This window comes from Cryptomeria japonica, chromosome 6, assembly GCF_030272615.1.
Source record: "Cryptomeria japonica chromosome 6, Sugi_1.0, whole genome shotgun sequence".
Lineage (NCBI taxonomy): Eukaryota > Viridiplantae > Streptophyta > Pinopsida > Cupressales > Cupressaceae > Cryptomeria > Cryptomeria japonica.
The window spans coordinates 39,611,744-39,627,461 of NC_081410.1; the positions used below are offsets into that span (position 1 = coordinate 39,611,744).

At 33.3% G+C, this 15,718-nt stretch overlaps 1 protein-coding gene across 1 annotated transcript; it reads left to right on the top strand.

The window, feature by feature from the left end:
• The first annotated feature begins 6,516 nt into the window (after positions 1-6,516).
• LOC131072125 (uncharacterized) lies at positions 6,517-11,505 on the top strand. Its single transcript, XM_058008186.2, has 2 exons — positions 6,517-7,243; positions 10,687-11,505. Exons 1-2 carry the CDS (start codon positions 6,532-6,534, stop codon positions 11,322-11,324), a joined length of 1,350 nt encoding a protein of 449 aa, XP_057864169.2. The 5' UTR covers positions 6,517-6,531; the 3' UTR covers positions 11,325-11,505.
• The last annotated feature ends 4,213 nt before the right edge of the window (positions 11,506-15,718 follow it).

Below are 15,718 nucleotides of genomic sequence, written 5' to 3' on the forward strand. Positions count from 1 at the left end.
TAGCACCTCCAAATTAAAATATTAGGATGCTCACCAATCCCTTTCATATGTATCAATGATAAATCTCACCAAGTGGAAGTCAATTATGGCAATCCTCCCATTGCTAGTTATGATGACTATATTGGTTTTGTTAAAAAAATCTAAAGATTCACCTAGCACATCTCATATAGATGTAACAAAAAAAAATTCAAACATGATAGTAATCAAGGAAAATATATATAAATAACTATAAATGGTAAAGCACATAGTTTTATGACTATTTAACTCCAAAGATTTATAAATATTTTAATAGAAACAAGAGCACCCCAAGAAATTCAATGAAAAAAAGTTACAAAATACACATCTCGATTATACATTATTACAACAATGCTCAAAATGTTAGCAAGAAAAAATAGTTAAAAAATATGAAAAGTAAGTATATTGTACACAAATGAAAACATCTGAGCTTGCTTCTCAAAAAATAACATCAAATTTGACACATTTATATAACAATTTTATTAAGAGGACAATTATATGGGGCATTGATTTTTATGACACATTTTTCCATCACTATTGAGGTAGGCCCATTACCTCCGAAGTACATCAATATTATGGGATATGCTCTTTTATACTACTATCTTATATTATAGTATTATATTTTCATTATTACAACAATGCTCAAAATGTAAGCAAGAAAAAATAGTTAAAAAATACGAAAATCAAGTATATTGTACACAAATGAAAAACATCTAAGCTTGCTTCTCCCAAAATAGCATCAAATTTGACACATTTATATAACAATTTTATTAAGAGGACAATTATACGGGGCATTGATTTTTATTACACATTTTTTCCATCACTATTGAGGTAGGCCCATTACCTCCTAAGTACATCAATATTATTGGATATGCTCTTTTATATTGCCATCTTATATTATAGTATTATATTTTCATATTGCATTCTTGCGCCACTTAGGGGGCAAGTTATTATTGTTGTCCAATAGGTTGTGTGTCCATGCTTATTCTCATTGGTGGTATCTTTCGTACACATTGAATACACACATACACGTGTACACTAGGTACAAATTCTATATTCAATATATTATATTTATCATTCTTAACTTTTAGTCACAATTTACATTCAATATTATTTTTTATTTCTTCAATTTGTGGACACCTTTTCATAATAAATACAATTTGGGTGAACATATTACTATTTTTTCTCTAATTTATACGTAGTTTTAGGGTTAAGTTCTTTTACTTTAATGATAGAAAATTTGTTGTATATTAGGGACAAAGGAAGCACATGTTTGTTCTAGTGGCTCAAATTCTAGAATCTAAATTTTTTACATCATTTTTATGACTATTAAACTCATTTCATTTGTACTTGGCATGATTTATCAAAAATATTTCTCCACATACTAAAGTAGGGGCGAAATGTAGAAAATATATATCTATATATTGTACCTTTAACCCTTTTTTATGCCACTTTGAATGGATGTCATAATTGCATGGTTTTAGCACTCAATTTGAATATTTTTCATCTTACCTTAATTTTGAAATATTATTCTATTGTTTTAAATATATTACTATATATTTAATGCCCACTATTTACACTACCTAACAAAAACACAACTACCAATTTTTTTGCATTTTAAGTACAAATCATCACATAGTTTAAATGATTTCTTTTGCACAACTGATGGCCTGCTCCATCTTACCTTAATTTTAAAATATTATTCTATTGTTTTAAATTGAATACTATATATTTAATGCCCACTATTTACACTACCTAATAAAAACACAACTACCATTTTTTTTGCATTTTAAATACAAATCATCACATTGTTTAAATGATTTCTTTTGCACAAATGATGGCATCAAGTTTATAATGCAATCATCATAATTATGTTGCATCAAATGTGGAAAGGAATTCGATACTAAGGATGAAGAGAAGTATATATATATATGTTGGAATCAAAGAACACTAAGAGGGGGGGGGGGGGGGGGGGTGAATTAGTGTTATGCAATCTTTAACATTATTAATCTAATTATTCAACCATCTAATGCAAATCAACAAAAGAAAGATGTAAACACATAAGGCAAACATCCACAACACCACAATATCAGATTTATACGTGGAAAACCCAGTTAAGGGAAAAACCACGATGGGAATATACCCATAATCATTCGACAGAGTGTACAACATTTGGTTGGCAGTTCATTTGTGTTGAGTATTTTGTGTTGCGGATCTCAGAGATGCATTGTGGACGTGTAATATGCCTTATTCCTAGTTTGTGGCCTCGAATGATTGAGTGTTGAGTGAGTTGGAGGAACCAGTAGATATGATTTCTGTTAGAATAGTGCTTGTAAGCTGTAACGTGTGGAAATTCTTTGTGTGGATCGTGCAAAGCGATTTTGGTGATTAGTTGTGTGTTCAAGGTTAGTGAGCCGACATGTGGGAAGTATGTGGACAATTTTTTTTGGTCTGCTTGGTTGTTTTGGATCAAATTGAGTCGACTTGGGTAACACATTTTTTGTGTGTTATGCGTTTTTAGCCCAACATGGTGAAGACTTAAATTGTTGTTGCAGATATATTAGAGCAATTGATTTGATCATTTTTGATATGTGTAGATATGTGTGAGGTGTGTTGTATGCAATTTCAAGTGCACAATTGAAGGATTTGTGCTCTGGAATAGAACAAAATATCAAAACAGAGCAATGTTGGAGAACAGAGTATTTTGTGCTTAACTGGAACTATACTTAGGCATTTGTTGATGCTATTGAATAGTTCAAACCCTCTTGTATCTTTTGTAATCTTTTTGTAAGGCAGTAAGCCTTCTGAGTTGTAGCCCTTATTGTGATTTTGAGCAGTGAGCTCTAGGAAGTGTGCTTGAATGCATGTGCATTCCCTATTGTAATATTTTACTTACTCCTAATAGAGTATTATCTCATTGTGGGTATGTTCCCACCATGGCTTTTCCCTTAACTAAGTTTTCCACGTATAAATTGTTTTTGTGGTGTTGTGGATGTTTGCCTTATGTGTTTACATATTTATTTTGTTGATTTGCATTAGATGGTTGAAGGATTAGATTAATAATGTTAAAGATTGCAAAACACCGATTCACCCCCCCCCTCTTAGTGTTCCTTGATTCCAACAATATATATATCCTCCCAAATGATAAGAGAGGTTTGGGTATCATTGATCCTTAAACACAAGGGGTTTACCTTTTAGCCAAATGGATTAGTAGAGCCTTGTAAAGTAATGGTCTTTGGAAAATTTTGATTAGCTTTTGAATTCAAATAGCCACAACCGACAATTCTTGGAACATAGCTCAATGGAATGATAAAACCCTTTTAACCTCATTTTTAAAACTCCATGGTTCAACCCCTCTCAACTAATATTGGAAGGCTTGTCAATTCGTTTCACAGAAGTTGTCTTCGTTTGATCAAACCTTGAACCATGGGCTATGTTTTGTAACTTCTTCAATATGGTGGAATAGACTAATCTATGTGAATAACAATCATTTGGTAAAGATCCCTAGACATTCAAGGCTTCGACTTAAACATTCATTTGGCTTAAGCTACAAAGATAAGGTAGCATTGATGGACATTCAAAATTTGGCACTTGCTAATCTCACTCTCCTCATTGCATCTTGCATTCATTCTCACTTTTTCAAGGAGTGGAAGTGGCCTAATGGCAACGACATTAGAGCCTTTCCCCTCAAAGTGCTCTATAAATAACTTGTTCCTAAATTGCCTCTCTCTTTGTCTCAACACTCTGTGGAGATGTAACATAAGTCTAGCCCATTGGAATAAAATCAATCTTCAAATCTGGAAAACAAAAAATGATGAATCACAAATAACTACTTGGAAACTCCATGCAAAACTTCCAGTGGGATCTCATCTTAAATTCCTCAACTTGCCCCTATCTTTCCCATTTTGCATAAAGAAGAATATATGTCAATCATTGTTTTTGGCTATGCCATCATGTGATAATGAACTATGGACTGCCATTAAGACCTCCATACCTACTCTCTTTCATTTCATGTGGTCATGGAAAACTGCTCTAGTTGGATCCTCTCATGCCCACAACTTGATTTCTAACTCTTGTAGGATTATCATAAAAAAAAAAAATTAGAAGTTTTGATGTCAGCCAACTTTGCCTAACTCTTTTCTCCCTAGAAATATAAATTCAAACAATATGCTCCAACATACAAACTCAAATGGTTTTCCTAGCCTCTTCTTTTCATGATGACGTAACTAATCTACAAGCTAAAAATATTCTAGCACAACTACGAGATAAAATCAAACCAACTACAACACACTTCAACTTATGTTCTTCTCTTCTTGCCTCTTTAACAAATGATGAAAATATACGGCAAGGCGAGTTCTTCCGTTGACTTGCATATCTTGTTTTCTTTGATTAGTGGCTAGGGAAGTGTGTTAAGTACACATTTCAAGTCGTCTTATGTTGTTGTCTTGTTATCAACTTCAACCTTCCACCAGAGTTTGTTACTCCATCTCTGCCTCATGGAAATTATTTTTATGTTGGCAATAGAAACAACTATTCAGAAGATGTTTTTAGTTTATGTTGACACATTTTTTTAATGTATTCAACATCTTCTATTAAGAAGTTATGTTTAGCTTGAAAGGAAGCTAAGGTGCGGAAAACACTTCCTGACATTGATCTAGTAAGGGAGATAGTGCAATTTTTTTTTTACAATCTTTAACTATTACAGAATAAGAATCACATTCAACAATGAGATAATCAACATCCATAAAGATATACAGTAATGAACACAAGATATATCATGGGGAAAACCCTTTCAGGAGAAAAACCCCACACTCCAAATGCACAATACTTTACTTTGTATTATAGTAAATTAATGGTTATAATACATTATCAACACTTAGCTTCTTCAACAAGAGTTTATTAATAACAACCCACAATCTAGATCAATTTTGGCAACATAACACTTCACCTTCAAAATACAACTAACTAATACTCTCCAAGGTTACCTTATATAGAGAAATACAACCCAAGAGGTAGCTTCTAGATGAAGATACAAGATGGGGTGGTGCAAAACATTTGGCCCTACTTTTCAGCCATAAAAAAGAATGCAAATGACACATGTACATCTCCAAATGACTCCCCATTCAAACCTCCTAAGTTGGACACCCAAAATTTTCTATTTTGAGGTATGACAAATGCTCTTACACATCTTACAACTGTCATAATTTACAACACTTACAACTATAAGAGAATGTGTGATAGTTTTCTATTATTAGTTAATTCTCTTACAACCTGTCATAAACCCAACTTGGGCACCCACCTTCTCCATGCCAAGATATCTCCTACCACTTGTCCATTTTGTCATAGAATCTATCATAGGCTATCATATGTAAATGTGTCATAGAATCTTGTCATAAAATTGTCATAACATGACACTTGTTGAGATGCTAAAAATGAGATGCCTACCTCCACATGTGCAACATATGTGTCATATATAGTCATTGCCAAGTAGGATCATACCACCAAGCATGTGGGTATGACTAGATAACTAGACATTTGTAGGCAATTAATAAATTAAAATAATAAATAAATAGAACAAAATCAATGTTAGAATTTGCAAAGGTTGAGACACCTCAATCCCAATATAGCTTCTGTTGTTATATGCTAAAGATTTCTTTAAGAGCAGTTGTTGCTATCCACTATTCACTATTCCATCATTTTGTTATGTTCTCTTTGTTATAATATTGATATTACGACTATTGTTCTTTGTGTGTTTCTTAATCTAATAAAAAAAGATATCCCATTTCCTACCAAAAATAAAATGATATTCTAATTCTATAATAGAAAAAATACGTAAATTTCACCTTATATTCCCTTCCATTTGCATTGCTCTAAATTGAATTTGCCTTGAAAATCAAGCCCATAATTTACATAAATCATGTTAGAAGAAAATAAAATGATCAAATTAACATCTCTAGTCTCCATGCGTCAATACATATGCCAAAACAATATAAAGCAATTAACTAGACCTAAAATTAGGTATCTAGTAGAAATCGAAGTTCAAACCAATTGCAAAACAAAGTGTCTCTTAAAAAGAAGTGAAAATGCAAGGGCCACATCACATTTTTAGTACAAATAGTAAGGAACATCCCCAAAGACACTTTAAGACAAGTAAGCCGATTTGGAAAATTAATGACAAGTTTTTTATGTGGCAATATGATAAAAATACTCCTTTATAGTATCTTTATCATAATATTCTATTCGATTTATAATTGCTCTAATCTTCTTTGAAAGCCAAGACCAAAATTCATATTGAAAAAAATTACGTGATCAAATTAACACCTCTAGTCTCTATGTGTCAATACATATGCCAAACAATATAAAGCAATTAACTAGACTCAAACTTCCTCTGCTTTTTAAAAATGACAAACATGATAAAGCAATTAACTAGACCTAAACCTAAACTTAGGTATTGACTGGTAGAAATGGAAGTTGAAAGCAATTGTAAAACAGGGTGTCTTTTAAAAAGGAGTGAAAATGAAAGGGCCACATCACATTCCTAATACAAAGGGTAAGGGACGTCCAATCCCAAAGACACTTAAGACAAATAAGCCGATACGGAAAATTAATGGCAGAGTTATATTCGGATTTTTTTGTGTGGCAATGAATTCGCCTCATCCTTGTGATCCTCACGCCCCTGCTTTTACATCCTTTGAATATCTCTGTTTTTCCATCACACAAACGACACAACCATTTCCCCACCAATCAGACCCCAAGTACAATCCACTGTCTTCGCTCTTCTTTCCATATTTCTTCCTTCTATGGTGGCCATATCAACAGACTCTGTCAATTGACGCCAAGCTAAGTGAGAAAACAATGGAAGAATGCAAGTGCAGCGAGGATTCCTGTGAATGCGAGCTGCAAATGTCGAGATTAATGAAATCTGAGAGCGTCAGGAATTTGCATGAATTGATTGAGAAAGAATGTGGCGCAGTGGAAAGGACGGCTTGCCAGACGGCGGCCGGCCGGGCTCTGTGGAAGCATGTAATTCATGATCCTGTCGCTGAAATTCTCGCAGGGGAAACTTATCTCAGAAATTTGTACGGTAAGATGAAAAAGGACAGACTAAATAAGGCGCGGGAAATTGCAGGCGTTATGCTTGCTGTGCGTACGCTGTGGTTCGATTCCAGGCTGGAGGCCGCTCTGCGCTGTTTCGAGGGAGAAAGTCAAGTAGTTCTGCTTGGAGCAGGTTCGATCCTCTGACCTCTACTTTACTAGCACAATTTCTCTAAATTAAGCTGTAAAAAAGAGTGAAAGACTGAATTGGCTTCATGTCTGGTCTTTGTATTGTTCCTTTCCGAGTATATTATTTCACCTTTACATAGAAATGAACCAGTTCCCTGTACCAGCTAATTCTCCTAAAACATGGGGAGAGTCGAACCTTCCCACTGCCATCCTAGTCAACGTGTAACCGCTTTAAGTGGAGCCATTCATTTAGGTTTACCTAGTCTCTTTATTTTTTCCCAAAAAGAGAAACAGGCAAGTATTTTCATTACATACGCGGGAATGGTACACATGTCACCATATAAATGTACTCGTGTACACGTTTCATAGGGTTAGAATTCTGCATAAATATTATGATCCCCACATAAAATATTTAACGAAATCTTTTCGTTTGACTGTGTTTTTTAAATTAAAATTAAAATTGCTGAACAATGCTGAAAAAAAGATGACGACAGCATACGATAGTAATAAAAATACAAGAGGGACAGTATTCTCTGACTCAGGATCGTACAACGTTAGAAAAGAAACACTACACACACAAACTAGTAAAACAAGAGGAAGAACAAGGAATTTTAATGAGACCAGCAGTCTAGGAGATTGGGAGATAACAAATTAATTTGTATTCAGATTTTTTTTCATGTTTGATTTTTCTGTTATGAATTTTGAATAAAATACTTGCTGGTTTGTGAAGTCTTGTTTCTTTGAAAAATTCATTCAGACTGTTCATCTTTAAGTTGTTATCAAATTGATATTGATATCTTTATAGGCTGCACACTTTGATAAAATGCCATTCAGTTTCTACCACCCTTTTGCTGCAAAAAAATGCAAGTTCTTTCTTCTCAATCTTTTTTGGAGATGATTGATTTGACAATTGATTTGTTATAATTAGTAATTAATTTTAATGATATTAGATTTCCACAATCCATAGAATTTGTTTGTGAGCAAGTTCTTGAAAAAATTGTGTGCGAGTTTTTAGATAAACATTTCGGATCACACTCCATGATCCAGGATGAATGAGAGCACAAGATTCAAAAAATGAGTGGTTGCAGACGAGGAGGAAACTTAAAAAGAGGGGGGGGGGGGGGGGGGAGAGGAGAGAGAAAGAAAAAGGTTGTCTTTCTCTCTGTACTCCCCCCCCTCTTTTTAAGTTTCTTCTTGGTCTGCTGTCTTTCTTTCTCCTCTCCCCCCCTCTTCTTAAGTTTCCTCTTGGTCTGCAACCATTAATTTTTTGCATCTTGTGCTCTCATTCAAACTAATGATGGATCACAGAAATGTTGATCTAAAAACTCGCACACAATTTTTCTAGAAACTTGCTTACAAAGTAATTAATTTTCTTAATTTTTATTGATATTGTGTACAATGAAGCTCATAATTAGGAGATGTCATAGAAATTTTGTCTACAATGAAGCTTATGAGTAGGAGATATCTTTTTCTTAATATTTATTGTTATTGTCTACAATGAAGCTATAAGTCAGATAATGAGTGTTCAGTACCATTCTTTGTACAAGATGAGTTCTTGTGAACCACTATTCATGAAATATGAGTCAACGAGTTTGACTAAAAAACTACATGGTTGAATACTGATACCAATGAAGCTGTCATAAATGTTTTTCTTTTTTCGAAATTTTGTTGTTGGAAACATAAATTAGTGAATAAATTAGTTAAAATTATAAAACAAGATTTCTTAATGTATTTTATAAGGCGTTTTGAGAACTTTTAGGAACCTTTACAAACAATTGGTCCCATAGATTTTGTAGTGGCAGGCAGATTTAAAGCTTTAATTTCCAAGGAGTGGGTGGGTGGACATAGTTGGTGGGTAGGAACAGAAAGTTGCACTCGGGTGGGAGAATTCGCCGTTGGGTGGGAGGGAGATTTAGTGAATTATAGTTGGCTTCTTTCTATTATATTGGGACGGGGTAGGGTGGGGAATTATGGATAGTAGATGTGGGTGGGAGGCCCCCCCTATTCTAGCAGGCTTATTAATCAAGAGGTAGATTAGTTGTAAGGGCCCCTACTATTCTACTATTTTTCCCAACCCAACCTTATTCTAGCAACTATAATTAGTTACTCTAGCCCCCTACTATTCTATGGGATTCCCTACAATTTGGCTAGGTGAGGCCCCCCCTACAATTCTGCTGGGGGCTTCAATCGAGCCCTACAATTCTATGTGACTGATTAATGTGGGTGGGAGGAAAAAGGATGAGGTTGGGTGGGAGATAGTTGTCAATGTTCCCGGTGTTGATCTACCCACATCTCGGGCACATTTTGAAGACTTTTAATAGGCTAGTGACCTGGCACAACTATGGATAGTAGGACAAACCAATTTAAAGAAATTACTAATCTCATGAAACAAGCTCATAATTAATTAAAATAAAAAATTATTTATTATTTGTATGAATCTAAAAACTATAGATGAATGACACATGGTAGCAAGATCTTCTAAGTTTGTAAGGGAAGTTTTCAACTGAGTTTAAAGGCACTTTTTAAAATCTAAAATCTCAAAATATGAGTTTCAATTTATCTAAACGAGATTCTAATTTACCATGTAACAAAATGTTTTTCATCTTAAAGAACCTCTTGCTCCATTAAATAGTATTTGAAGCAAATTTAATAAGACCATTCCCAAAATCAAAACATTACAATATATTCATTATACCAAAATCATCCAAGACACAATTTCAACATCATCTAAATTATTATATCAAATAAATACAATTTAAACAACAATTTTTTTTTCCAAAACTTTATTAATGATCAAACAAAAACTTAGATTTCAACTCATATTTTTATCACAGCCGTAAGATGAACATTTCTTTCTTTATGATAAAGAATCCATTTTATTAAATATTTATGTTGTTGTGCATCGTCATCTATAGAGGTGTGTATTTGCCATTTGAACTAGCTGGAGCTCCAATTTTTTTTCGTAACATGCTTAGAAATAAAAGGTAAAGATGAAAGTTAATAATTAATGAGACAGATGGGGTGAACGTCAAATTTAAATAAAATAATTAAATGAATTATATATTTTTTTTCTTTGAAAGAGATTACGGTCCACCCACATATTACAAGGAACTTACCGAGTTACAATATGAATTTTCATTAATCTGATTCACACTTTGATATAATATCTAAATTTAAAATAAAATAATAAAATATAAATATTGTTAGGTTTATTTGAAAATTATTTTTATAATTAATTTAAAAATATTTATTATATAAGTTAAAAAAATTATGGTGTTATAAAATTATGTTTGTAATTAAATAATTTTTTTTTTAATTGAAATTAGAATGCAAGTTAATAGTTAAAGTAGAAAGAATTTTAATTTCAAAAATTGTATATATTTTTCTAAGATATATTTAACCGATATTTGTAAAATAATTGTTATGATATTGATGACGATTCTGCAGGAATGGATGCAAGAGTATATCGTCTTACTTGTCTAAAAGGTTGCACTGTCTTTGAGGTTGATCTTCCCAAGGTATTGGAGCTTAAAGTTGCTTTGCTTCAGGAGGCCGCAACAACCACCACCCAAGGAGAGAGACAACCATTAACATTTCATGCCAAAACTCTTTGCCATGTGCCATCAGACCTCACAAAAAAGGATTGGTTCGACTCTCTTATAAGCTCAGGATTCGTACCACAACATAACACAGTTTGGATACTAGAAGGCATTCTTTACTATCTCCATGACCTCAATGCCAGAGAGGTCTTGAGATTGATCTCAGAGAAGTGCCAAGGGAGCACAATTCTACTAGCAGACTTTATGAATGAGTGCTCAACAAACTTGCCCCATGAGCTTAAAAGCAATTTCCACTTCTATAGTGATTGGCCAGAAGAGCTTTTACCCACACTGGGCTATTCTCAAGTGAAGGTTTCCCAAATTGGAGATTCTGATGCAAATTTTGGGTTGTTGATGGATCCCCACAATTGTTTTAATAAATTGAGGGAGGTGCCTCGTTATATGAATATGGATGCCGATGGAATGCCTTGTAGAAGGCTTTATTTGGTTCAAGCTATCGTTGATCAAACAACGTCTAGATCTTAAAATTTTATTGATTTTATGATAAGATTCTACTTGCACAATCTAAAAGAAAAATACTAAGCTATATATAGTTACTTCAGGCCTCTTGGTTTCTACCTTGTGGAAGAACATTTTCAAGTGGTAATTTATTTGATTGTAAGTTGAATGAAAAAATAATATATGTTTATTCTTTTCCTTCTATTTAGATTATATTATAGTTTATTCTTCCCCCTTGATCTAAGTACTAGGTTTTAGTCTCAAAAGTTGTTAGTACTAGTTTTTAATTTTATGATATTTGAATATTATAGTGCTATATAACTCTCAAATAGAGATCAAATACATTGTTGCAAAATAATTTTCTTAATTAACATTTAGATCATTTGTAATATAACATGAAGAATTTAGAAAATCCTAGCCTTTCCCAAGAACATTAACTCTTGATTTTGAAATAGTGTAGAGGGGAAGAGGATTGCCATTTCATAGGAAAATATATTATAATGAAAATTAAAATGGGAAAAGATTGAAACACACACGAAATATTTATTGACTAAAATGTCATTCATTTCATTGGTAAACATATTTATAATTTGATGTCCAATTTGATTTTCTCTTAAAGATTATATTTGAAATATGATGTTGGTGATCTTTTGGTTCTTGGAATAATGAAGTTTTTGGTCATTTGAGTCACATGTGACCATCTCAAAGATGATTGAGGGGTCATTTTAGGGGAATAAAAACTCTTTTATAACACACAAACCTCTACCATTTTGTTGGTGGCATCAAAGGTGAAGTATTGAAGGCGTCTAAGGGTCATGAGGGTTGCACTTAAATGACAATTATATATCATTTTTTACCTTTTTAAAATATAATGACTATTATAGTGAGAGGCATAAATATAATGGTAATAAGTGGTTGATTATAATAGAGTGAATGTGTTCACAAAAATCTTTACCATAATATTGATGTTCATTTACATGTAAAATTAATAATTAGTTATTACATGTATATTTAATATATAATTAAATATTTTAATTATATCTTTAACATCTTATTCCATTTTAAAAGTTTACACGTGACATAATGTTACAAAAGATATAATTTAAAGATATAAACAATATATATATATAGTTAACTAATATTTTTATATAATTTTTTTTTATTTTCATAAGTTGAGATTTTTAGGTTGGTTGATCTTGGTGGAGGCCATAATGGGAAGTTCCTCTCTTTTATTTCAACATAGTTCTCAAGAGATGCCTAAATGTATTGGTACTAGAATTTTAATGAGAGTCTAGCTTGTTTGGGTGGCCAACCACACACCAAGTGGGATGATCAAACTTAGGTGACTAACTACGCATTAAGAGGCAATGACCATAATATGGCAACTAAGTACACACTTAGAGAAAACAACTATGATTGGGAACCTTGTAGACATCTAACATTCACCTCGCTACAATAGTTAATTATTTAATAATTAATTAATTTCATCCACAATTCACTTCACTTATTATCTAAATTAAATAAATTATTCACTCTCGCCTTATTGTTAAATGAAACACTTTTCTATTTAATTATTAAATAAACGGAATCTACTTCACCCCTTATTAAATTGATTAAAATAAGTCCACTCTCATCTACTTAAACTTTTTAAATAAAATTCAAATAAAGTCACGTCTCCAAAATTCAAATAAATAGGCCCACACCATCCATCCACAATAATTAAATTAAATTAAATTAAAAAGTGTTCATTTGCATGTGATCTAATTTCCTAAGTGAATATCTACCATCCATCTAGTATCCACAACTTCTCTCAAGAATGTATAAATTAAGCTTCCAATTCATTCATCACCCCTAGGTTATATCACACTCATGTTCTCCCATACTTAGGCACTCATCAAAGATTGCATTCATGAGCATCCATCACATATCAAGGAAAATCAACCATACTCATACAAGTACATGTTATCAAGATTGTGAAGAATTCAAAGAGCAAATACATCACACATCCATGTGTATCATTGTAAATTGTACACCTTTATCAGTGTGTCCAATTTCACACCCTCCTAGCACCTAATTTAGTACTTCCCTTTCTGCTATGCATTATAGGACCTTTATTGATTTAAATTAATATTTTGGGTCTTATTCCACTTTATTACGTCATCACACTCTTATTTGGGCCCTTAATTCTAGGTGTGCTCTTTATTGTTTTATCATGATTTAATCCTAATCTTACCTTAATTCTAATCTTCAAGATATATTTCACACATCTACACATCTTAATTTGCCACTATGCTAGATTTAGCATTAGAATCTCGATAGCTCGCATTCCTAGAAAATAAAAAAAAAGTTGGTCAAACCAGGTAGTATACTACCTAATCTTGAACTTTTTTCCCTGAATTTCGAGAGCCTAATTGGACAATTTTACCCTATTCAAATCTAGCTCCGTTTGAAAATACATCAATTCTAAGTCGACCTAAAGGTGATTTTAATTATGAAATCCGTATGTAAGGCATCCCTCTCAATTCATTTTCATCATCTTATCTTGTGCTAACATTATCATCAATTCAAGAGCAAACTTCTTCAAGAGCAGATTTGATTCAAGGAGCAACAAACTACATCAAGGCATCTTCCATTTATGCTTCAGTTATGTTTTCACGATAGATTTTATGTGATTTATCATGTTATTGCGTCAACACATGGATGACTTATTCTAATAGCATTGCATCACCCATTAAAGGTATAATCATCTACATTCAAGCATTTCAGCCTTGCCCTCAAAAGGAAAGTTTTTCCAATTCAGTTCAAGTTCATTTTCTATTTAAATTAGGGTTAATTCCAAACTTGGGTTTTAACATAAGGAAAATCCCTATTTACAATCCCCTTTCTCCCCTCTTGTGTGTAGCTACAAGTACCCAATGGAGCTAGGAAGACAAAAACAACATTAGGACCTATAAATAGTGCATCCAGCCAAATTTCATTAGAAAGTGCTTGGACTAGGGCGCTTGGGGAACCGTGGTCTAGGACTTGGGCATTTTGGAGCACCACGGTCCTCCCAGAATAGGTTCAAATTTGACAGGTGTCTCCTGGATTGCATCAAAATTCAAAATTTTCAGACTAAGGCATTGGGCGCCCTGGTCTGAGTGTCTTGGTCCTATCAATTCAATTCCAGATTTTAATTACAGGTACACAATCATATTCTCCTTCCATTTCTGTATCTAGTGTGAAGTTTTTGTTTCATTATCAGTTAGCATATTCAGTCCAATTTCCTAGTTTATGCATGTACCTTCTTACCTTAGATTTGGCATTCAAATTACATTTTTTCAATTACATTCAACCCTCTTCTTAATAGAATTAAGGTTGGATCTATTGAGTTCTGTTAGACAGTTCAAATAACCGGAAGACAACTGAGAGGGGGGGGGGGGGGGTGAATCAATTGTCACAGATTACCAGAACCATTAGTAATTAAAACTTTGATACCGGAACCCAAAACATTAATACCGGAATAACAGTTAAACCAATTAAGCATAGACAATAATCATAGAATAAATACCATCGACATGACACCAAGATTTATACGTGGAAACCCGATAAAGGGAAAAACCACGGTGGGAAGCCTACCCACAGTCAGATAATACTTTTGCAGTAAGTATGTGAATTACAATTGAGGGGCCTACACTTGTAGAAAGGCCAACAGCCTAGAGTGCACTTCTCATCACAAAAGGAGTCTCACTGACTACATAGAAATCTAGACTACAATCCAGAGAAGTGTTGAACTGAAAAAGATAGAATCTCCTATGCCTGAGTATAGTTCCGGTTAAGCTCAATACTGGAGGACTAAATCCTCTTACATAAACCCAATTCTATCTCCAATGATCAACCAAATCCTTTGCCTGAATGATATTACATTATTCGCACATTACATCCCTTGATCTCTACCATATGATCTACAATGAGATCTTACATCTATATATACAAACCCTCGACCATAAACAATCAGGTCGTCCACTAGATAATAAACCAATTACATAATTACAAAACATGTCAGCCTTAGACCAAACAAACAATATCCAACATATAAGACATCCCAGAAACACATTGAGAGGTCCAATCCACACGTTATATTAAAGTCGGTCCATAACCTAGATCAACCGGGACCCATTATAGGTCCACACGCTAAAGCAATGATCTCCATCCGCCAAGTCTCGAACATGATCACCAAAAACATCCTGAAACTCCACTAGAAGCTGCACCAACACCACTTATGCAATTCATCAAAGATCTTCATCAAAAGCTTTGTCGATGAAACCCTTGCCGAAACCAGAAGCCAATGCTTCTAAGAAAACATGATAGCATCCGATCACCAGAATAAAACCAACTGATTGAATATGAATATGAGTATCATGAATAAGCCAATTCCATAA